We start from the raw sequence: 24,607 nt of genomic DNA on the forward strand, positions 1-24,607 counted from the left end.
GTTTGTTCAAGACATTATTATGGATCTGGTATCTATGCTTCAAATATTTTTTTTTTCAAAGGCCTACAAACAACACTTTAGGTAAATGAATTAACTTTTATAAATAGTCTTATTTTGCTTTTTCAGACTTGATATTCTGTCCTGTATTTGTGTGGGTCAACATAAGATCTACACATAGACAGTGAGAAGGTTTAACTCAGTTTTCTGGGAAAATATCACATGAAACTTCACAGTTGAATTGAAGACTAAAGAATGAAGAATAAATGACCCAATCAAAAAATGGGCCAAAGATCTAAATAGACATTTCTCCAAAGAAGACATACAGATGGCTAACAAACACATGAAAAGATGCTTAACATCACTCATTATCAGAGAAATGCAAATCAAAACCACTATGAGGTACCATTTCACACCAGTCAGAATGGCTGCGATTCAAAAGTCTACAAATAATAAATGCTGGAGAGGATGTGGAGAAAAGGGAACCCTCTTACACTGTTGGTGGGAATGCAAACTAGTACAGCCACTATGGAGAACAGTGTGGAGATTCCTTAAAAAACTGGAAATAGAACTGCCTTATGATCCAGCAATCCCACTGCTGGGCATACACACTGAGGAAACCAGAAGGGAAAGAGACACGTGTACCCCAATGTTCATCGCAGCACTGTTTATAATAGCCAGGACATGGAAGCAACCTAGATGTCCATCAGCAGATGAGTGGATAAGAAAGCTGTGGTACATTTACACAATGGAGCATTACTCAGCCATTAAAAAGAATACATTTGAATCAGTTCTAATGAGGTGGATGAAACTGGAGCCTATTATACAGAGTGAAGTAAGCCAGAAAGAAAAACACCAATACAGTATACTAACGCATATATATGGAATTTAGAAAGATGGTAACAATAACCCTGTATACGAGACAGCAAAAGAGACACTGATGTATAGAACAGTCTTATGGACTCTGTGGGAGAGGGAGAGGGTGGGAAGATTTGGAAGAATGGCATTGAAACATGTGAAATGTCATGTATGAAACGAGATGCCAGTCCAGGTTCAATGCACGATGCTGGATGCTTGGGGCTGGTGCACTGGGACGACCCAGAGGGATGGTATGGGGAGGGAGGAGGGAGGAGGGTTCAGGATGGGGAACACATGTATACCTGTGGTGGATTCATTTTGATATTTGGCAAAACTAATACAATTATGTAAGGTTTAAAAATAAAATAAAATTAATTAAAAAAAAAAAAAAGAATGAAGAAGACCATGCTGAAATTTTCAAAACAATTATAGCTATCCAGAGAAATAAAAAGAACTACAAATATTTCTTTTAATTTTATGATCATAAGAATCTTTTTATACAGCTAAAGCCACAAAGTCACAGAATAAGGGCCTGGACCATAGCATTTTGCCCTCGTGATTTTAAACTCTGGATCCATAAAGCCATTCAGCTACAAATGATCCTTACAAAACACTTCCTCTTGAATACTGACTCACATTTGTACTGCTCTAAATAACAAAGCTCATGCCAAGTGCATCAGAGGCATGAGACACGAGATCATTTGTTTTCAAAGCATCATAAAATGTTCACATTTTCAATTCTTCATCTTTATACCTGTAACTAATGTGTCTCCATATAAGGCTTTGAACTCATTGAATCTGCTTCCATCCACGATTCTAGCAATGACCTAAGAGGAAAAAATAACAATGTCCCTGAGGAATTATATTACAAAAGACTTTGTGCATTCAAGTTATTCATAAGGAAAACAAATTCTTAATGAAGTTGTCACTTTCACAAAATTTCACCCTGTTCAGAAAATCTCAGTAGAATTTCACTAGACTTGTATGGTTAATGCCCTGAAGTCATTCTCAGTCCTGATATTACACTTCACTATAAAAGCTACAGTACCACATGGCCAACCTAGACCAACCTAGGCGGCACATTAAAAAGTAGAGACATTACTTTGCTGATAAAGGTCCATCTAGTCAAAGTTATGGTTTTTCCAGTAGTCATGTATGGATGGTGAGAGTTGGACTATAAGGAAAGCTAAGTGCCGAAGAACTGATGCTTTTGAACTGTGGTGTTGGAGAAGACTCTTGAGAGTCCCTTGGACTGCAAGGAGATCCAACCAGTCCATCCTAAAGGAAGTCAGTCCTCAATATTCACTGGAAGGACTGATGCTGAAGCTGAAACTAGAATACTTTGGCCACCTGATGGGAAGAACTGACTCACTGGAAAAGACCCTGATGCTCAAAAAGATTGAAGGCAGGAGAAGGGGACGACAGAGGATGAGATGGTTGGATTGCATCACCAGACCTGAGCTCATGGACAGGAGCTTGAGGAAGTTCCAGGAGCTGGTGATGGACAGGGAAGCCTGGCATGCTGCAGTCCATGGGGTCACAAAGAGTCAGACACGAATGAGCAACTGAACTGAACTGAACCACATGGCATCCTACAAGGGCTGAGAAGCAGAGAAGCAGAGGCTACAAGGGCTGGCTACTGGACTCAGAGCTTCAGGGGCTGTCAAATGTATTAGCTGAGGGTCAGGGATTCAATCAGAAAGCAAGGACCCACTGTATAGAACAGGGAAGCATACTCAATATTTTGTAATAACCTAAAGGGCAAAGAATCTGAAAAAGAATATATGTGTGTGTATATATATACATACACACACACATATATGTATATTTTACATATATGTAAAACTGAATCACTGGACTGTACACCTGAAACTAACACAACATTGTAAATCAACTATACTTCAATTAAGAGAATATATTAAAACAAGAAAAAGAAGAAAGAAAGAAAGGTCCAGCCTTAGAGTCAGAAGACTTAGGCTCCAACCTAAGGGATCACATATAATTTGTGGGCCATTTGTGTGTCCTGGAGTAAGTCAATTAGCCCCTCTGAGTCTCAGTTCTCACTTCTGCAGAAACGGAACAAAGTTGTGAAGATGTGATGAACTAGTAACAAAGGAACCTAAGAAAATAATGCTGAGATGAAGAACCAGCTCTGACTCCCAGCATCTCCCAGCTCCACCACTGAGACACTGGAGTCATAGGCTGGTTACCTAAAATCCTCAAAACCTCAGTTTCCTCATCTGTTTAATAATAATAATACTTATGTGCTAATAACAAAGCACACTGCCTGGCACTCACTGAAAGGCAGCTGTTATTAAGTCTTCAATAAAGGTTCTTTGATTCTGAATCTGACAGATGTTTCTACATACACACATGTATATATACATGTCATTAATCTATAAGAGATCAAAGTTACCAGATAATCCTCAGTGCTCAGCATTAAACATCAGGACTATTTCAAAGTGTTTAAACATGAAGCATATTCCAAATTTTTTCAGAAACTATTTTAGATGCTATGCATCATTTTTTCAGTCCAGTTCAAACTTCCTTTTCCCTCCTTACCATGTCAATCAAAGACATATTTTACAAGATGCAAAGGCTGAAAAATGAGTGAATAACTTACTTTGAATTATGTTTTAGTTATTTTCCTGAAAAGGTCCAATAATATAATGGGGATATAACAGTTGTCTAAGGGCTATGGAGTTCTAAAATTACACCTTTTGAAAAACAAACATATAACAACAACCATTCTTCCATACAAAAATAAAATCACTCAAGGTCAGAGAAACCTGGGGCCAATTAATGTGAAACTCCCTTCTATCTGCTTTATGATGAAGCTCATTTAACCACATAAAATATACTAACTCATCTTCCCAAAGAAGTAAACTTTAGGAAACAGACATATCACATGATATTATCCCTATTTGTAGGAGTGGAAATCAATGCTCAGAGGTTCAATCTCAATACCACTGACTAGGGAAACAAGGACCAGAACTGGGTTTTTCAGTTAGTATCCCAATGCAGTTCCACAGCTCCATATACTAATATCTCCAAACAAGGCTTATTTGCTATTACAGAAAAATATAATAAATTATCATCACAGTGATGAACATGAAGAAGCTAGGATACAATTTAAGAAGGCAGAGGTCTATCTTTATAAAAAGATACCAGTTAAGATGGCATCACTGACTCGATGGACGTGAGTCTGAGTAAACTCCGGGAGTTGGTGATGGACAGGGAGGCCTGGCGTGCTGCGATTCATGGGGTCGCAAAGAGTCAGACACGACTGAGCGACTGAACTGAAATGAACTGAGGATGAAATTGAAATACTGTTTAAAAAAAAAAAAGATGAACTACCACGAAGGCATGGATTTGCATCTGTTTTGTTTATTTCTCTACCCTTGGTTCCTGAAATAGTATCTTCACAGAAAAAGCATGCAATAAATACTGTCAAATATATGAAAAAAGTGATTATGCTTGAAAGAATGAATCCTTCACCATCTAGAAAACTTGACTATTAAAACAACTCATTTTTCAGGGACAGCATCCCTGTAAGTACCATTTTTTTCTCTATGTCTGTAATTAACTGAGAAGTCAAATCAAAAACCTAATTTTAAAATGTATAGTTAACTAAGTTACCTTGCCAAAGTGAAGTAACAGTTGAAGCTTCATTAAAATCCAGGATTTAAGACTCTCTAACAATAATAGGGTATTTCCTAAATAAATAATTGCTCACATCCATAAGTTGGATATTACATTCATCAATTCTTCCAAAAATTGATTTACTGAGTGCCTGCCACGTCACCAAGTACTAGCATAAGAATGAGGACCTAGCTACAAAAAAATGTTTCATGAAGAACTTTTCAATAATGGGGAAATGTTTATAATTTAAGCATTGATTTCCACTCCTAGTATATATGTATATACTATCTGAACTACATAAAAATGTATACATACACATTAAGCCAAAATACCAAAATATTGGCTGCTTTCTCTAGATGGTGGAATTCCAAGCGATTTTTGTTTTTCTGTATTTTCTATATTTTTCACGATTAGTACATAATAGTTTTATAGTCAAGGGGAAACATAACAAAATATTAAAGGCACAGAATCTGCTATTAGGACAATTTCCTAACTTAAAAACTATTCTGCCAGAGAAGATTACATGCTGTATGCAAGCACTAAAAACTGTCGACCTAGACCATGGAAGACAATCTGTAACCATAGCAACATCTTCAACTGTAATCAGAAGTCTAATCCTTTGTTCATGTCCTATTGATCTAAAAGGGTATGTTTTTTCTTTCAACAACTTACTGACATTCCATCCATTTCCCGAAATAAGAACCCAAAAAAGAAACAGCTGGAAATTATAGCGTTGCCCTACATCTTTCCTCATGTCCACAGGAATACAGAGCACTAAATATGAACAAAGCAAGCTTAGGCATCGTGCAGGGAAAACTTGCTGATAATTAAGAGGTGTTCCCCCTTTTTTCTTTTAGTAAGGTATCTTTTCCCTTTTATGTCCCATATATAAAACAGACTTCAGCTTTGAAAATGGATACATACAGCTTACTGGTTCACACGAAGTTTAAACACATGCCTTAAACTATGACAGCATAGCTTATAGCTCACAGTTCCACTTTACACACCTCTCGGACATCAAAGTTCCTCTTAAGGTTGGCACCAACTATTCCATACAATTCATCAGCAGGAAATAAAGGATCTTCAGAAGGCTCAATGGTAACCTGCAGAAATACAGAATAACAACATTAGCCTGTTTAAAGATATTATTTCAAGGTGACATAAGCCAAAATGCATTGGAAAAATAAAAAACTATAAGAACAAATTCAACTCACATCCATTTTCTTCTGATAATTTAGACTCCTCACAATCTTCCTAGCTAAGTGAAGGGCATGATTATCATCCAAAGCGTAGTAGTCACTTACTCCAGACTTTCTACAGAGTAAAGCACACTAAAATAATCAGAACAGGGGAAAGAAAAATAATTAAATACCTTAAACCCCAAGAATCTTCTCTCGTCTAAGGATTTACGAACAGGGAAAACTGAGGTACACAGAAGTTATATACCTTGCCCTAGGACCGCCAGTAGCTGCGTAAGAACCCTCACCTTGTTTCTCAATCCTGACTTTCTTTTAGTAGACCACAGGGCCTTACTGGCAAGAACTTCTATTTGATGCTCATCCCATACACCACAGATAAAACTGCATATGATGCATTTCAACCTCAGCTGGCCCACTTTTGTGATGTAGTTGCCAACAACGACAAGACTCACTGAGGTACAACTGTGTACCTTCATCAACTGTAAAGATGATCACAACCTCACTATCTTCATCAACTGTGAAGATGCCAACTGTGACTTCCCATTTCTGAGAGATTGCTGAGGCCTCCCTTATCAAGTTACACCCCCAGAGTCAGCTGTCGCAGGTAGCACACACAAAGTCTTGAAGACATTGTCCCTCAGATCAATGGTGAAAATAACTGATAACGTGGCACTGTGGTAAGGGCCATGGAAGTCCTTCTCATTTCAAGTTCAATGTGAATGAAGCCTGGGCATACTCTGGTTCTTAGATGGCTTGTTATTTCACTTGTAGATGTATGGCTATGACTTTCTAATGCAGTATTTTAAGAAGACCTATAGAGTCAGGCAAAAATATATACCTGAAAAGAATAGAATTTTAGTTTATTTTATAAGCAAAGATTTGGAGAAGGAAACGGCAACCCACTCCGGTATTCTTGCCTGGAGAATTCCATGGACTGAGGAGACTGGTGGGCTACTCCACGGGGTAGCAAAGAGTCAGACACGACAAAGTGATTAAACAGCAACAAATAAGCAGAGACTAAGCTGCCATAGTCTAAATTTTGATGTCTTGTCTAAGGAAAACACCAAATCCTCAGGAGCTATGTCCAGACTAGGGCTCTCACGGTGGTCTCATGTCCCGTCCACTTTGGGCTTGGGTGTTCCTCAGTAAGAGCAGGGACCATGTATCCTCCAATACCTTTGCAAATGGTAGATCCTTCAGTTTCATCAACTTAATAAGGCATTTTACAACTGACCATATCTTTCAAACATTTCACACATAATACCAGCTGCATTTGCTGACTTCTATCTACACTATAGCAACTCAGTAAACAAAGAGAAATTGAAGAGATTGCTTCCCAATCAGTAAATATTTAAAATAAAATGTCTTCTTTTAAAAACTGCCTAGTATGTACCAAAATAGTAGGAAAGAGAAACTTTTGATGAGACACTGTATTATGTAAAGCTTTGTGTCAAATTACCTACTAAGGATGACAAATCGTTATGTACAAGTATGTATTTATTTATAGTAACAGAGAGAACCAAAGCAACTTGTGACTAGTAAATTTTATGACACTGTTCCCGAAAAAAGCCGTCACCACCTAATCCACATGACTTTAAACAAGCTATTATTAATGATAATAGCTGGCAGTAATAGAGCGCTTAGGATGCCACAGACAGTGTGCTGTGAGGCAGAAGCAATTCACATCTCCGTTTCACTCATGAGGAAATGAGGCTCCGGGAAGTTTAGTAGTTTGTCTAGTCACAAGGGTAACAAGTGAGGCAAATGGAAGATGCATCCTAGAATCTGCACCCCTAACTTTTTCACCTTTTGACTTTATACTGGAGTAGCTGATCAACAGGCTGTGTTAGTTTCAGGTATACAACAAAGTGACTCAGTTAGACACATGTATATATCAATTCTTTTTCAAATTCTTTTCCCATTTAGGTTGTTATATAACACTGAGCTGAGTTCCCTGTGCTACACAGTAGGTCCTTACTGGTTATCCATTTTAAATATAGTAGTACGTGCACGTCAATCCCAAACTCCCTAACTGGACGCAAGCTAGCATATTCGCTCTGTAATTGTTTTTTAGTTCATTCATTTATCCGCCTAATTAAATTATAAATCCTTGAGGGCAAGGACTAGGCCTAAAATTCTTCTGCATTACTCATAACACTTAGTATAATCCATCTATCCACAGTAAGTGCTCAGTGAGAAAGGAGTGAATGGAAAACTGAGGCAGAGGTAGGTCCCTTAGCCAGCTCTTCAAAAGGCATGGCAGTGTTCTTTGATAGGAGAGTGGAAACGTTGTACATATTTTCCTTCTCCCACTCACTAGACTGTTCCTACAGCCACCTGCTGGTTTGTGGTATGGCAGAGCAAAGAAAGGTTTACTGCACCTCCCAGGCCACTGAGCTCAATGATTAAATCTACCTGCCACTTATGCCTGGGTTCTATAAAGTCTAGTCCTAGGCCCTGTTCCTTATCTACACTCAGCTCGAGGTGGACTTATCTAGTCCCATGGTTTAAATTCCACCCCTGTGCTGATGGTTCTCAAGCACTGATCTGGGCTCCAGACACTTATAGTTAACTGCCTACTCAGCATCTCTACTTGGATGCCTGGAGCATCTCTAACTTAGCAACACTTGACCCCTCCCAACACTTGACCAACATTTTATTCCCTCCCAGACTCAGGGAATAAAACCATTTCATGTCATTATCTTCATTACCTCACTTTCCTATGCCCCATATATGAAATCCATCAACAAATCCCTCAATTCTACCCCTAAAATAGAGCACAAATGTGATTACTCCCTTCCTACCTTCACCACCACCATAACCATCTAAGACAGCAGTGCCTATGCTATTGATAGAACCATCCAACTGGTCCCTCATACACTCTTGCCAACCTACTAAGCATCTTCCGTCTAGCAACCGGAGGGATTTTTCTAATGAAAGATTTGATAATAGTACATCTCTCCTTAATACTCTTCAATGATTTCCTCATTGCTCATAAGAATACTGATTATTATGATGATAAACATGATAATAATGGCAGTTAACATTTATAGGTACTTAGTTTAAAGTGGGAGAAGGCAATGGCACCCCACTCCAGTACTCTTGCCTGGAAAATCCCATGGACGGAGGAGCCTGGTGGGCTGCAGTCCATGGGGTCGCTAAGAGTCGGACACGACTGAGCTACTTCACTTTCACTTTTCACTTGCATGCATTGGAGAAGGAAATGGCAACCCACTCCAGTGTTCTTCCCTGGAGAATCCCGTGGACAGAGGAGCCTGGTGGGCTGCTGTCTCTGGGGTTGCACAGAGTCGGACACAACTGAAGAGACTTAGCAGCAGCAGTTTAAAGTGGGTATTGTTTCAAGCAATTTACACATAATATCTCATTTAATCCTCATGAAATTCTAGGAGGTAGATGGTGGTATTCTTACTCCTGAACTTTAACCTGAAATGGGCCAACCGGTGATGTAATGGAGCTGGCTCACGCCTGACTCACAAGAGCCAATTGTATGTATCTCTTCCTGATGCCATGACCAGTGTTGTCCCACTGGTAGCTTAAAATCAGGCATTGTGGGATAATTTATACCACAAATATGGATTGGCAGATGCCACAAAGCAGGATATTTTCTCTTCTCAGAGAACAAGCTAAGTGTTTACCTCTTATTGAGCATTTAGCTAAGCTATTCCTCAGCATTCCATGCAGCCTGCAGGGACCTTGAATGGACACAGGCTCCTCAAGCAAGACCTAGGTAGCCGCTCAGTCACGAGCAAATGTAAGTTCTCAATGACTTCCCCAACAGCCCTTATGATCAACAGTCCGCACTGCCTCTCATGGCCTGCATGCTTATATACAGTCTCCAAGGAACTTAACACTAGCCCCAATCTTCTGGTTTGATTGACCAATCTGGCCCTAGTCAGGGGACCCCAAAGCACTCCAATCATCAACCCTAATAAAAACATGTACCCCAGGTCCTGTCTCATCTCTGGGCAGCCTGGCTTGACCACCTCATGTGGTCCCTCAAGGTGTGCTGTATAATTTCTCCAGGACCTATGACTAATAAACTTCTCTATTTCAGATTCTCTTATGGTCTATTGTTGAATCATGGCTCACCATCCAGCACCCTGTCCTCCACTTAACAAGTGTTAATTAAGCAATGTCATAATGCCTGCACGCCACTGGCTTAGCTCTACCTTCTATATGCCTTCCCTATACTTCTTTTTTTGTGGCCCTTATCATGTATACACATTTATGTACTATTTTGAAGGAGGTGAAACAAACCTCCCTGACTAGACTATAAGCTTGAGATCAAAGACAATGTCTATCTTACTACCTTGAATACCTACACAGTGCCTGGTCCGTAACAGGTGTTCAATGAGTATTTGTTAAACAAATGATAACTCTGTCTCTCCAGTCTTTCTAGGCTATAATAAAAAGCTGATGTTCTTGCTTAGAAATGGAACACTAAAGAACTGAACCCCAAAACTGCAGATCTAGAATAAGTAAACTGGTTTGATCTGGCAAGTTTAACACTTGGAAAAAATAATTTAAAATTTCTTTTAAACAGATAAATGACGATCAATCCTGGGAAGAAACAACTGCTTCTGTTTCACCTGCAGTGAAGATCAGCCCCTCCAAGATCCTCAGCTGACACCTCTTCTCCAGTGGCTGCTTTAACCTACAACAAAGATAAAAGTCAAAGGTGAGTTTTGTCCATCAGAGTTATTAAAATGCCTTCCCATACATTCCCTAACCTGGCTATATCTACCATTCTTTCTTTCACAGAACTACATATTTTGTTTCTCATTTAACCCACCTGGATAATATTGCCTCTAGTCTACAGACAAGAAATGCGAACCCAGAGTCACTAAGGAACTTGCCCATTGCCCCCAAGCAAGGGACAGAAACTGACTTGAACCCAGACATTCCTGGCTTGAAAGCACCCTCTTTCCCCTACTTTATTCTGCCTCCACATGCACCTTAAAGCCTTTGTATCTGTGCATATGCTGTTCCCACTACCTGGGCTCCCTTCTTCCTCTCATCCACCCAATGAATCCCCACTTATTGTTCAAGCCCTACCTGCTCTATGGGGCTTTCTCTGATCTGCCCAGGCCTTTAAACCATTAATGACACTCCATGGTATTAACAGAGCAATGCTTGCTCATCTGTGGTTCAAGCATATTCCACTTACACCTCCAATGGCACTTGCCAGACTGTATTTCACTAATTTGCGTGTGTCTCTCTCATCTTTTCTATACTGTGAGTTCCTGGATGGCAGAAATTGTGATTTATTCATCTTTGGACACTCAATAAATGTACTGGAGTAACGCTAATTTTTTTTTCATCTTTGCTAAATAATTCCAGTGACTACCAAAAACAAACTCTTAAAGGTATAGTATCTTTAAGATGGGGGAAAAAAATCTCCATGATTACCCACATCTAAGATTCATGAGAATATGACCAAAAAGAAAGAAATGTTAAGTAATAAATTAAGACTGTCTTAATTATAGTCTGAGAAGTTTTAACAAGAAAAATGATTTAAGGCTAAATGCCAACCTAGTCCCTTAGAAATCGTTTATTGATTCCTACTTCTTTGAGTTGGTTGATTTATTTCTTTTTCTCCAAGTAATTTTTTAAAAGGCTTTTATTAGAATAATGAACATTAATCTAAAACACAGCATAGGAATGACTTATTCACTACATCAAAAGCTCTGTCTTAAATATTATTCTACAGGGAGAAGTAATTAAATTTTTTACCTCCAAATATTCCACCCCCAGAACTAAATTCTTGATTCTCTTCTTCCCAAAAAATTCAGTGTAAAATAACATTCAGTCCAGACAATAACTAGTTACAAAGGTGTCTGGATATTTAAAAACTAATAAATAGCTGATAAATGATATTCATTTTCAGGGAACTAATACCAGATGAAAAAATAAAATTTGTCATCAGTTAATATTTACTGAAACACTTACACATGACTGAAACTGTGACATATATAAAAATTTGATAAAAGTTTAAGTGAAAAAGAAAATAGCTCATTCTATTAAATAACAAGCTTGGACAATAGAAGATAGGACAACAAAACAGCTCCTTCAAAACCTTGTTTGCAAAGCCTTTTCTCAACTTTCAGTAAAACAAGCATCAAAATTTAGAATTCTCCAACAGCTGAGGCTGCTGCTGCTTTTTTTCTACCTATAAACATGGCCTTTTGATGGCAGACTACGGAACAGGGTTCAGTTCTCTAACAGAACTGCAGACTTCAGTGGCCAGTTTGCTTTTTCCCAAGGTATAAGTTAAATCTGAATCCACTGAACAGACACTGTGATGTTGATGCTGACAAAATCCTCTCTCAAAAACAGCATTATATCCATATTATGATAATGCCTTATTCCCAAAAAGATGTTTTAAATTCTAGTCATATCTGTACTCATTCTCTAATAAAAAATAAACAAGACTACCCAGGAAAATTTACTATACATAGTAAATTAACCAACAATCGCTATGAATATAGCTAGAGAGATATTAAAGAATAATATTTAGTATTATTCTGCAGGCTTTTGGAATGAAGCCTTGAGACTTTTACTACATCTGAAATGGTAGTTTTTCAGGCTTACCTGATCCTCCATAAAAAAGTTATTGAAAATTAACATGAAGCATAAGATCTTTTAACATACTCTTTTTAATAAACTTGTGTTAGTATTCCAAAACCAAGATAAACTTTTGAAGCAATAAACTTCCTTTGTAAGATATAATTCATGTACCAGAAAATTCGCCATTTAAAAGAATACAATTCAGTGTTCTTTATCATATTAACAAGGTTGTGTAATCACCACCACCACCCAATCTCAGAAAATTCCATCACTCTCAAAAGAAGCATTCCTACCCATACACCCCCACCCTAGACCCTGGCAACCGCTAACCTACCTTCTGTCTCTATGAATCTGCCTATTCTACATATTTCATAGAAATGGAACCATACAATATTTGTCCTTTTGTGTCTGGCTCAGTGTTTTCAAGGTGTATCCATGTTGTAGGATGTGTCAGAACTTCATTCCTTTTTACGGCTGAATAATACTCCACTGTAGGTTTACTGTACCTTTAGAATTTCCTTGGCATTATTCTGTTTACCTCTTTAATATTCTTGGATTATACATACACAGTGGGACGTTTCCTTGTAATTTGTACTAACTATCTGTGTCTTTACCCACCCTCTGTTTATCCCTCTGAAATCTAGGATCAAGTCGTGGCATAAACACTGCAGGGTGACCGCTGCTTTCCTGAAACTCGCTGTTGCAGCCTGGTGGAGCACAGACCAGAAACTGCCCCATGACTCAAGGGTGCAGCAAACTGCGCCCTCGTGATTGTCCTAGTAAGCATACCAAATGCACATAGTTGGGGCAGGACATGCTCGCTGCTCCGCTTCACTGCCTGCCCCTGCGTCCATCCCCATGGAAACAAAACAAGATGTTCCTGATCAACAGCAGAGCCTTAACTTGACTCCCTCTTTATGGTGTGCTGATCAAACTCCCCAGTATAGCTATTCCCTAACGATCTCATGTGACTTCTACCAATAAAAGTGCGGGCTGAAAGGAGACATTTTGTCTTCCTGCCATGGGGAGCAGGAGGACCCCCTGATTCCCTGCTTGCCCAATTATGTGTCTGACTTTTCATTATGCGCCGGCCCCCGTTTCAGGACTTTCTCACCCGTTGTGCTGGACGTGGCAGGTGGCGCCCAAACAGGGACCTGAAATTGGGAAGAATTCCCCCGAGGGAAAAAACTGAAGTGAAGACGTGAAGAAAGAAGTGAAGAGAAAGTGAAGTGAAGACGTGAAGAAAGTGAAGACGTGAAAGTGAAGAAAAAAGTGAAAGTGAGGCACCTGGATCATGGCCAGGCCCTCAGAATCTAAGGGTGGAAAGTCCCTTGTTGTCTTACAAAGTCAGGGTAACAATGGGGAATGATTTGAATAAAGCTGAGAAACATTATCTCCAGCTTTTGAGGCACCTCCTCCAGAGATTGCTAAGTGAAAGTGAAAGTGAAGTCACTCAGTCGTGTCCGACCCTTTGCAACCCCATGGACTGTAGTCTACCAGGCTTCTCTGTCCATGGGATTTTCCAGGCAAAAATACTGGAATGGGGTGCCATTTCCTTCTCCAAGAGATCTGCCCAACCCAGGGATTGAACCCCGGTCTCCCACATTGTAGGCAGACGCTTTACCGTCTGAGCCACCAGGGAAGTCAGAGGTGGTTAAATATAATCCTTGGTTTCTGGAAGAAGGCACTCTAGATATTGAAAATTGGGATTGAGTGGGAGAGAATTTGAAACCAGCACACAGGAGAGGGGATCGCATACTCGTGATGGTATTTGCAACCTGGGGCTAGTGCGCTCGGTCCTACACCCTTTTCAGACTGAGAAATCATGCCAGAAGGCAGTGTCCCCAGAAGCGACTCTTGTTTACCCTTCCACCCCTTTGCCACCTAAACTTGAGGATGATTTTCCACCACTGCCACCTCCACTGGATCCAGAAATGTCTTGGGAGGATAAGCCGCTGACTCAATTTCAGCCTGCCATGGCCTCCACCCTTCATACGTGTGCTTTAAACATTGAGGACCATCTTGCTTTCCCTATTAATTACAGACCCGACGCCAATAATCCCACTCAGGTTATTGCAACCCATGAAACTTTTGACATCAGTGTTTTAAAGGAACTAAAATCTAGTGTTAGGTTGAATGGGGCTAATTCCCCTTAACACAGGAACTGTTGGAAATTTGTTTCCCTGGAAGAAGTTCTCCTTACAATGTTAAAATGTTAGCCAAAGCAGCTTTAAGTGGTCCCCAATATTTACAGTTTTTTGCCTCTTATACTGAGTTGTGCCAAGAGCAAGCCCATACCAATTTGGCCACTGGACATAATCTTACTTTTGAAATGCTCATAGGCACAGGGCAACATACCAGTCCAACAGCCCAACTGACTTATGAAGGTACAGTGGTGGAAGCGTATCAACAGGTCACCAAATGTTGCCGAAGGGCGTGGCAGACAGCATCAGACCCTGACAAGCCTACCGGTTCATCGGTCAAAATTTTACAGAGACCTGGAGACGACTCACTGAATTTGTAGACTGGCTCTCATCTGCTCTCCACTGTCAAATTAATAGTCCTACGGTGGAGGACATTTTGTTAAAACAATTAGCCTATGAAAATGCCAATGAAGATTGCAAGGCTGCCCTTAACCCTCTTCATCAAAATGTCAGCCTTGCAGATTTTGTTCGAGCATGTCAGAATATTGGTACACAGGCTCACAAACAAACCGTGCTAGCTCAAGCAATTTGTGCTGCCTTTAAAAATAATTTTAGCTCTTCCCCTGCCAAATGTTTTCAATGTGAAAAGCCTGGACATATGAAAAAGGATTGCTGTTCCCGATCTAAAACAGGTATTACAATACCTCCACCCACTTGTAACAATAAAACACCGGGACTGTGTCCTCAATGCCAGAAAGGCAATCACTGGGCTAATCACCACAGATCAGAATTTCATAAGAACGGTTCCCCTTTACAGCCAGGAAACAGCCAACGGGGCCAGCCCAGGGCCCCACAAATGATGGGACACAGCTGGTGAGGATCTCCAGCACACCCTGCAGCCTATCTCCAGCCTCCCAGCTGCTGCCAGCGGAAGTGCTGCATTGGACCTCCCAACCAGAGTAACTGTTCAGATTAATGAATCAGACCCCCTGCAGCAATCCCTACTGGGATCTGAGGCCCCATTCCACTGGGGACTATAGGACTCATTCTGGGCAGAAGTGGCCTTACTCCCAAGGGCCTCCAAATTCTTCCTGGCCTTATTGACCTAGACTACTTGGGAGAAATTAAAGTAATGGCTCTTTCCCGCTCATCCCATGTCATTCTTCAAGGTCAACGAACTGCTCAGCTCCTTCTCTTGCCTTACCATGCCCCTAACAATTATAATCCTATCACCAGAGGAAAACAAGGATTTGGGAGCACTGGTGATCAAGTAGTGTGCTTTACTCAACAAATACTCTCAGATCGGCCCACTTGTAAGGTTAAAATTCAAGGAAAAACCTTATCTAATCTCTTAGATACTGGAGCTGACTTTTCCATCATTATTTCTTGTCAATGGCCAGATGACTGGCCCTTGACTGAACCCCAGGAAAAAATCTCAGGTTTGGAAGAATCCCAACAACTTGCTCAGAGTTCAGCAATTCTTCCTTGCCTAGGGCCCGACAAACGACTTGCCCAATGGCACCTAGTTCTCTCCAACAAGGGAAAGGCAGATCATATGATGATGAGAATGGGGTAACAACAGAGAAAAGGGCTAGGAAAAAATTTACAGGGAGATCCTTCTCCTTCACCTATTCAACCCAAACTGGAAAGAAAAGAGCTACTATATAAAAAATTTTAATGAAGGTCACTGACATTTCTCCGCCACCACATGCCACACCTCTAACGTGGCTGACATCTAAACCTGTTTGGGTGGATCAATGGCCTCTGGCAAAGGAGAAACTTACGCATTTACAAGCCTTGGTAGAAGAACAGTTTCAAGCAGGACACAGAGGAAAGTACTAGTCCTTGGAATACTCCAGTTTTCACAGTCCCTAAAAACATCAGGCAAATGGAGGCTGCTTCATGATCTTCGAGCTATTAATGCTGTAATGCAACCCATGGAGGCCTTGCAGCCCGGACTCATCCCCTTTGGCCATACCTCAAGATTGGCCAATTGTAGTTCTGGATCTTAAAGACTGTTTTTATACAATCCTCTTAGCTCCACAAGACAAAGAAAAATTTGCCTTTTCAGTACCTAGTATTAACCAACCAGCCCCCATGAAATGGTACCAATAGAAAATGTTGCCTCAGGGGATGATGACGCTATGGCAACAATACGTGGCTAGCACTCTGGAGGGAGCTCAATCCCTCTGTCCTCAAGCCTCCATCATTCACTATATGGATGACATACTCTTAGCTGCCCTGGAAGTCTCTCCTAAACCCACTTTTTCACCAAGTTCAACACGATCTTAAATGATGGGGACTACATGTAGCCCCCCCAAAAATTTAAAAAACAGCTCCCTTTTCCTATTTAGGTTATTGGGTTTCAGAACATACCATTATACCCCAAAAGGTATCCATTAGATGCGACAATCTCAAAACATTCAGTGATTTTCAGAAGCTTTTAGGAGATATTCATTGGTTGTGCCCTGCTTTGTGCATTCCTACCAGTTCACTTACACACCTCTTTGAGACCCTTAAAGGGGACTCAGCCCTTTCTTCTCCTCAGACTCTGACGCCACAAGCTAAAAAGGAACTCGATATAGTAAATATTGCCATTCAAAATGCTCAACTTAATCATATTCATGATGATCATCCTATTCTCTTCATTGTCGTAGCTTCTTCAGAAGCCCCTACAGGAGTTCTATTTCAAGAACAGCCCACCTTTGGCATCATAGAATGGCTGTTGGCACATTCTCAGGAGGGCAAAACTCAGATGACGTACCTTACCCTTGTGTCTAATTTAATTATACAAGAAAGAAAGCATACCTGCCAGTTAACTGGCTTTGATCCTCAAACTACTCATGTTCCATTTGACAAAACTCAACAACAGCATCTTTGACAGACTTGCTTATCATGGCAGGTTGCCCTCACTGCTTTTGTGGGCATTTTAGACAATCACCCTCCTGCACATAAATTATTACAATTTATTTCCCTAACTCCCTTTGTGTGGCCCAGAGTCACCAAGGCCACGCCTATCCCAGGCGCTCCTACTTATTTTACAGATGGCTCTAACAATGGCAAAGCAGGCATTACTGACCCTGAGGAGTGAGAAACTCTAGTAACTCCCCACACCTCGGCTCAGCGGGTGGACCTAGTACCAGAAATTACAGTACTTGTTTCTAAAGACCTCTATTAATATTGTTAGTGACTCTGCCTATGTGGTTGGAATGACCAAGTCTACTGAGACTACAAAAATTAAACATGTTAATTCTGAGGACTTATTCCTCCTATTTCTCCAACTTCAAGAAGCCATTCGCTCCCATTCCTTCCCTTTCTTTATTACACATATTCAAGCTCACTCCCCTCTCCCGGGGCCTCTCACCCTTGGCAATTCTCAGGCTGACCTTCTAATGATGCCCATTTTTAAGCAGGCTTATCAGTTTCATCAAATTCTTTATCAATCTGCCATTCCCTTAGACATCAGTTTAACGTTACTAAATCCCAAGCAACACAAATTATTCAAGCCTGTCCTTCCTGTTAACAAGTCAGTGCTTACCAACCTCCATCACCTGGAGTTAACCCTCCAGGGGTTACTCCAAATGAAATTTGGCAGAAGGATGTAACCCATTTTCCTGAGTTTGGACACCTTAGCTACCTTCGTGTTTCTACTGATACTTATTCTCATATGCTTTGGGCTTCTGCTCAGCTTCCGCTCATATGGGCATCCCAAAGAAACTTAAAACTGACAACGGGCCAACTTACACCCGTAAAGCTTTTACAGCCTGTTGCTCTCTCTGGCCTATTAGTCATTCTACAGGCATCCCACATAATCCAACTGGCCAAGTTATTGTTGAATGAGCACATTATGCTCTTAAAAGTCAACTTTTAAAACAGAAAGGGGGAATAGCAGGGAAATCTCCACCTGCACATCTACGTCTAGCTCTCCTAACCTTAAATTTTTTCACAACAGATGACCAAAAATCAACCCCACATGAGAAACACCATTCACATACTCCTTCAGTGTGATACCCACAGGTCTGGTGGAAGGTGCCAGAAGGTATTCCATGGAAAGGACCAACCCCCCTACTAACATGGGGAGGAGGATATGGTTGTGTCTCAACAGGTCAAGGCCCTGGTTAGATACGAAGCAGGTGCATCAAGCTTTACCATGGATCCCCCATTTGCACCACGGGAGATGTGGGATCCCACAGTGAGCATGGCGATGGTGACATAGAAAGTCCAGAGGCTGCACCTGGCGGACTGCGCCCTGAGCCCCACCCCCCCCCACCGCCCCAAGCAAGAAGGACAACCACATACTCATCAGGCACCTCCTATGACTTGCGGACAACTGAAGAGCCGCAGTCAAAAGAGTGAACAGATGCTCTTGCACACTCAAACACCTGACTAAGGCTCCCGAGACCATGCTGCTGGCTATGGTGGCATTGGTCTCCTGTGCTGTAACTGGGGCTGCTGCTGCTAAGTCACTTCAGTCGTGACTCTGTGTGACCCCATAGACGGCAGCCCACCAGGCTCCCCTGTCCCTGGGATTCTCCAGGCAAGAACACTGGAGTGGGTTGCCATTTCCTTCTCCAATGCATAAAAGTGAAAAGTGAAAGTGAAGTTGCTCAGTCGTGTCTGACCCTTAGCGACCCCATGGACTGCAGCCCACCAGGCTCCTCCGTCCATGGGATTTTCCAGGCAAAAGTACTGGAGTGGGGTGCCATCGCCTTCTCCAGTAACTGGGGCAGATGCCGATTTGTATTGGACTTATGTTCCAGACCCTCCATTAGCTAGACCCTTAACGTGGACTGACACTTCCCCTACAGTTTGGACCAACGATTCCCATTGGTTCCCAGATCCTATCGGGGTACCCCCAAATTTAACACAGAAAGAGCCCTACATTATTATTCTGGACTGACCATGATAGTCTTGCAATCAAAACAAAAAGGGGGAGATGTTGCAGCCTGGCAGAGCAGAGACCAGAACCTGCCCCACGACTCGAGGGTGCGGCAAACTGCGCCCTCGTGATTGTCCTAATAAGCACGCCGACCAGACATACTTGGGGTGGAACGTGCTCCCTGCTCTGCTTCACTGCCTGCCACTGCGTCCGTCCCCATGGAAACAAAACAAGTCACTCCTGATCAAAAGCAAAGCTTTAACTTGACTCCCTCATTATGGTGCGCTGATCAAACTCCCCAGTATAGCTATTCCCTAATGATCTCATGTGACTTCTACCAATAAAAGTGCGGGCTGAAAGGAGCCATTTTGTCTTCCTGCCATGGGGAGCAGGAGGACCCCCGATTCCCCGCTTGCCAAATGATGTGTCTGTCTTTTCATTACGCGCCCGCACCTGTCGCAAGTCTTTCTCACCTGCCCTGCTGGACACGGCACTCACAGTAATGGAGATGGTCAAATGGGAAGTAAGGAAAAACCAGGGATAACATAATCCAGTCCCCAGTGCCTACTTTACAGGCAGGTGGCCAGTGAGGGTACACAGGGTCCCACTCTCAGAAGAGTCCTGTGCTCGGAGTTTAATGCTCACTGGTTACCCTGGTGCAAGTCTAAACAATTTTATCTCTGAAGCTGTTTTCTGTAATGAAGTCTGATGGGACAATGGAGCATATGTGTTAAGGTTTACAGCCTCTGTTCTTGTGCAGTCCTCCTCCCCTCTGCTCCCTGCTTTCTGGCTGACTGGCGCCTGTGCCCTGGGTCTTGCCCTACCTTCTCTTCCCTGCCCCTGACCAGCGACTGTTCCATCTGTCCCCAGTGGGGCTCTGGCTCAGGAGCAGGGTCATAGGTCAGGCATGCACCCCATGGTGTCTCTGGGAGGATCATGGTAGCCCATCACAGACCTGGGCTAGGCAGTGCTGAGATGTGCTCACCAACAGGCCACTTGAGGAGAGGAGGGGGGCTAAGGGCTAGCCTTTTGCCCATCTCCACCCGGGTACCAAGCACATTTTCACACGGAGATGGCACAACTTTGGGGTCATAGTGGGCCCATGGGAAGCAGAGATGCCTGGGGCGGCGGTGGGGGGTGCAACGTCATGAAACAGCAAATAAAAACACAACTGCTAGACAGATCACAGAAGAAAGGAAAATGTTTTATATTTTAGTACCTTTGACAGTGGAAACAACCCAAATGTCTATCAACCAATAAATGCATAAACAAAATACAGCCTATCCATACAATGAAATATCACTCAGCTATAAAGAGGAATGAAGTAATTCCTCAAAAATTTAGATACAGAGTTACCACATGGCTCAGCAATCCCACTTCTGAACATATAAGAAATGAAAGAAGAAGAAATGAAAGCAGGGACTCACACAGACATTTGCACACACATGGTCACAGCAGCATTATTCCAAACAGCCCCAAAGTGGAGGCAACCCAGAAGTCCATTGAAGGAGAAACAGACAAAATGTGGTATATACATGTACACTGGAATATTATTCAGCCTTTAAAAGGAAGGAAATTCTGACACATGTTACAACATGGACAAATCTTAAGGGCATTTTCCTAAGTGAAATATGGCAAACACAGAAGGACAGATATTATAGGATCCATTTAAATGAGGTTCCGAAAGTAGTCAAATTCATAGACAAAGTAGAATCATGGTTTCCGGGGTAGTGAAGAAGGCAGGGAATAGGGAGTTAGTGTTTAATAGGCACAGAGTTTCAGCTGGGGAAGATGAGAATGTTCGGGAGATGGACGGTAGTGACAGCTGTACAACAAAGTGACTATACTTAATGCCAGAGCACTGTATACTTAAACATGGTCAGAATGGTATATTTTACATTATGTATATTTTACTTCAAGCAAGCAAGCAAGACTATGTTCTTACCAAAAAGAAACGAACAGGCAGGTTCTTACCAAGGGAGGTCCACCCAAGAAAATGGTACCCTGCTTGCGGACGATGATGTTTTCATCAGCCATTGCAGGCACGTAAGCTCCTCCTGCTGTGCAGGAGCCCATGACCACTGCTATCTGGAATCCAAGCACACAGGAAACTCATGCAGTACAGCTCGAACAGTGAATTACACAGTCTCTGGATCTACAGTTCCACAAACAGTACCAGGGCATGTTACTAGCTTGTCCCTATGTTGTCTTTGTTTTTATTTTTTGGTTTTTTGGGTTTTTTTTTGTCTGCGCTGTGGGGCTTGCAGGATCTCAGTTCCTGACCAGGGATTAAACCCAGGTCATGGCAGAAAAGCTTGGAATCTTAACCACTAGGTGACCAGGGAACTCCTTGTGTTTCATTTTTAAAATGGAGTTCTCTAAGCGTTTAGAACTGTTTCCTAACTTTTGTATCAAAACATTTCGAAGGGCTTAGGTCACACTTTTACAAAGCTTGTGGACAACCTCCCTGTCAAATGGAAGACTGGCCAAACACACCATTACACTGAGCAACTAATGGAGAGAAGAAACTCACAATCAACCCATAAATTAGCAAAATTATATTAAAAGGACAACTTTTATATCTAATAATAGCAATAATAAGTTCTCTAAACAATTGCCACTTACCTCATAGGAATACTGAAATAATTCTCCAAATGAGCAATGTTAATTTTGTGTTACCCTGAATATAAGACTTTCTAAATATAAAACTAATGTTAGCATCACAATTGAAAATCTTGCTCAAAAGAAAGTCAGTTGTGTTGAAGCTGGGTGATGCATACTTCAGGGTTCACAGTACTATTTTTCTACTTTTGTGGGTGCTTGAAATTTTCCATGATAAAAGTTTTTAAGAAATTCTTGCTTAGAGATTAGTATGATACAAATAATAAATATAGATTTTGCTGATTAGTCCTAGATAGGAATAAATACTACCACGAAGAAAAATAAGAGAAGTATGTAGTGAATATTTTCTTAAATTACCATATGAAAGTAGTTTTACTAATTCCAATATTCCATCAGTTTTCCTTCTAGTCATATAAATACCTACTTTGGAAAAGAAAAAAGCCACACTATTATTAATCCAAAAGCAAAAGGCAACATGAGTTAACATTTTCTATGTAGATGGCTGTCATGTTAACTCATCCGCTGCCTTCTATTTAGATGGCTGTCACAAAAGGCATTTTCTCCTATTTCATGTAATGTTATTAAAACTACCTGTAACATTTGTCAATATATAACAGAAATGTTTATCACTTACTCTTTTGCTTGTTTGCTTATCAGTCACTGAGAAGTCTTTTTCTTTCCGTTTTATTGGAATATAATTGACATACAGTGCTGCCTAAGTTTAAGGTGTACAGCATAATGATTTGACTTACATGGATCATGAAAGATTATCTTAGTAGCTTTATAAAATACCCACCATCCCATTTAGATATAACTTTGTTTTTTGCTGCACCATGCCGTGTATGGCATTCTTAGTTCCCTGACCAGGAATCAAACCCATGACCCCTGCAATGGAAGCATGGAGTCTGAGCCATGGACTGCCAGGGAAATCCCTAAAATTTTTAAAATGGAAGAAAAATGTTTTTCTTATGATGAAAAAACCTCTTAGGATTTACTCTGAACAGCTTTCACACATAACATAGAATAGCCTTAATTATATTATTCATATTGCACATTATATCACATTACTTATTTATCTTATAAGTTTGTACTTTTTGACCACTGTCATCCAGTTCCCTTTCTGCCCAATCCCTCATCTCTGGTAACTATAAATCTGATCTCTTTTTCTATGGGTTTGTTTGTTTGGTTGGTTGGTTTTGAAGTATAATCAACCTAAACACTATGTTAGTTACTGTAATATGACAGAGGGATTTGATATCACTATACATGTCAAAATGATCGCCACAATAAGTCCAGCCACAGTCTGTCACCATATAAAGATAGCACATAATTCCTGACTATATTCCGCACACTGTACATTTCATACCCATGACTCATTTTACAACTGGAAGTTTGCACCTCTTAATCTCCCTCACCTATTTCTCCCCCTGCCCCTGCCCCACCTCCCTGCAGAAGTTTGTTTTAAAATATCTATGGCTAGAAAAACTCTTGCCCATGAGTACAAAGAAATATTCATCATAGCAATGTTTATAATAGCAAATACATGCAAATAACCAACAGGTCTATCAATACGATATTTTGAAAGGGATATTGTAGATAAATAAATTCTTTAAAAATCTGAGGCAAATGGTACTAATAAACTTCTTTGCAGGGAAGGAATAGAAATGCAGATAAAACAGACATGGGGGGTGGAGGAGAGGGGAGGGCGGGATGAATTGATAGAGTAGCATCAACATACATACATTACCCATGCGTAAAATGGTATAAAAAAAGCTAGTGGGAAGCTGCTGCATAGCACAGGGAGCTCAGCTGAGCTCTGTGACGACCTAGAGAAGTGGGACGGGAGGTGTGGGAGGGAGGCCAAGAAGAAGGAGATATATGTATACATATAACTAAGATCATGGCATCTGGTCCCATCACTTCATGGGAAATAGATGGGGAAACAGTGGAAACAGTGGCAGACTTTATTTTTTGGGGCTCCAAAATCACTGCAGATGGTGGTTGCAGCCATGAAATTAAAAGACACTTACTCCTTGGAAGGAAAGTTATGACCAACCTAGATAGCATATTGAAAAGCAGGGATATTACTTTGCCAACAAAGGTCCATCTAGTCAAGGCTATGGTTTTTCCAGTGGTCATGTGTGGATGTGAGAGTTGGACTGTGAAGAAAGCTGAATGCCAAAGAATTGATGCTTTTGAACTGTGGTGTTGGAGAAGACTCTTGAGACACCTTGGACAGCAAGGTGATCAAACCAGTCAATCCTAAAGGAAATCAACCCTGACTATTCATTGGAAGGACTGATGCTGAAGCTGAAGCTCCAATATTTTGACCATCTGATGCCAAGAGCCAACTTGTTGGAAAACACCTTGATGCTGGAAAGATTGAGGGCAGGAGGAGAAGGGGGCGACAGAAGATAAGATGGTTAGATGGCATCAGCAACTCAATGGACATGAGTTTGAGCAAACTGAGAGATAGGGAAGGACAGGGAAGCCTGGCATGCTGTAGTCCATGGGGTCACAAAGAGTCAGACACGACTGAGAGACTGAAAAACTAAAACAAAGAACACTTCAGATGCCTTTTCTCTGCAGAAGCTCTATAATCAAGGAAATCAACAATCCACTTCTCCAAAGCCAGAGAAGACATCACAAACGTATAGAGAAGACCTTTGCTTAGTAAT

At 41.2% G+C, this 24,607-nt stretch overlaps 1 protein-coding gene across 1 annotated transcript in view; it reads right to left on the bottom strand.

Annotated features, from left to right (window-relative positions):
• MCCC2 (methylcrotonoyl-CoA carboxylase 2) overlaps positions 1-24,607 on the bottom strand; it is a 77,955-nt gene that overhangs the window by 16,156 nt on the left and 37,192 nt on the right. The window contains exons 7-11 of the mRNA XM_027519998.1: positions 21,282-21,395; positions 10,307-10,371; positions 5,712-5,811; positions 5,505-5,600; positions 1,610-1,682 (exon numbers count right to left, since the gene is read on the bottom strand). Of these exons, the coding sequence (XP_027375799.1) occupies positions 1,610-1,682; positions 5,505-5,600; positions 5,712-5,811; positions 10,307-10,371; positions 21,282-21,395 (448 nt within the window). The remainder of the gene's footprint in view (positions 1-1,609; positions 1,683-5,504; positions 5,601-5,711; positions 5,812-10,306; positions 10,372-21,281; positions 21,396-24,607) is intronic.

The sequence above is a fragment of the Bos indicus x Bos taurus genome, chromosome 20 (genome assembly GCF_003369695.1).
Source record: "Bos indicus x Bos taurus breed Angus x Brahman F1 hybrid chromosome 20, Bos_hybrid_MaternalHap_v2.0, whole genome shotgun sequence".
In the NCBI taxonomy this organism is placed as follows: Eukaryota; Metazoa; Chordata; class Mammalia; order Artiodactyla; family Bovidae; genus Bos; species Bos indicus x Bos taurus.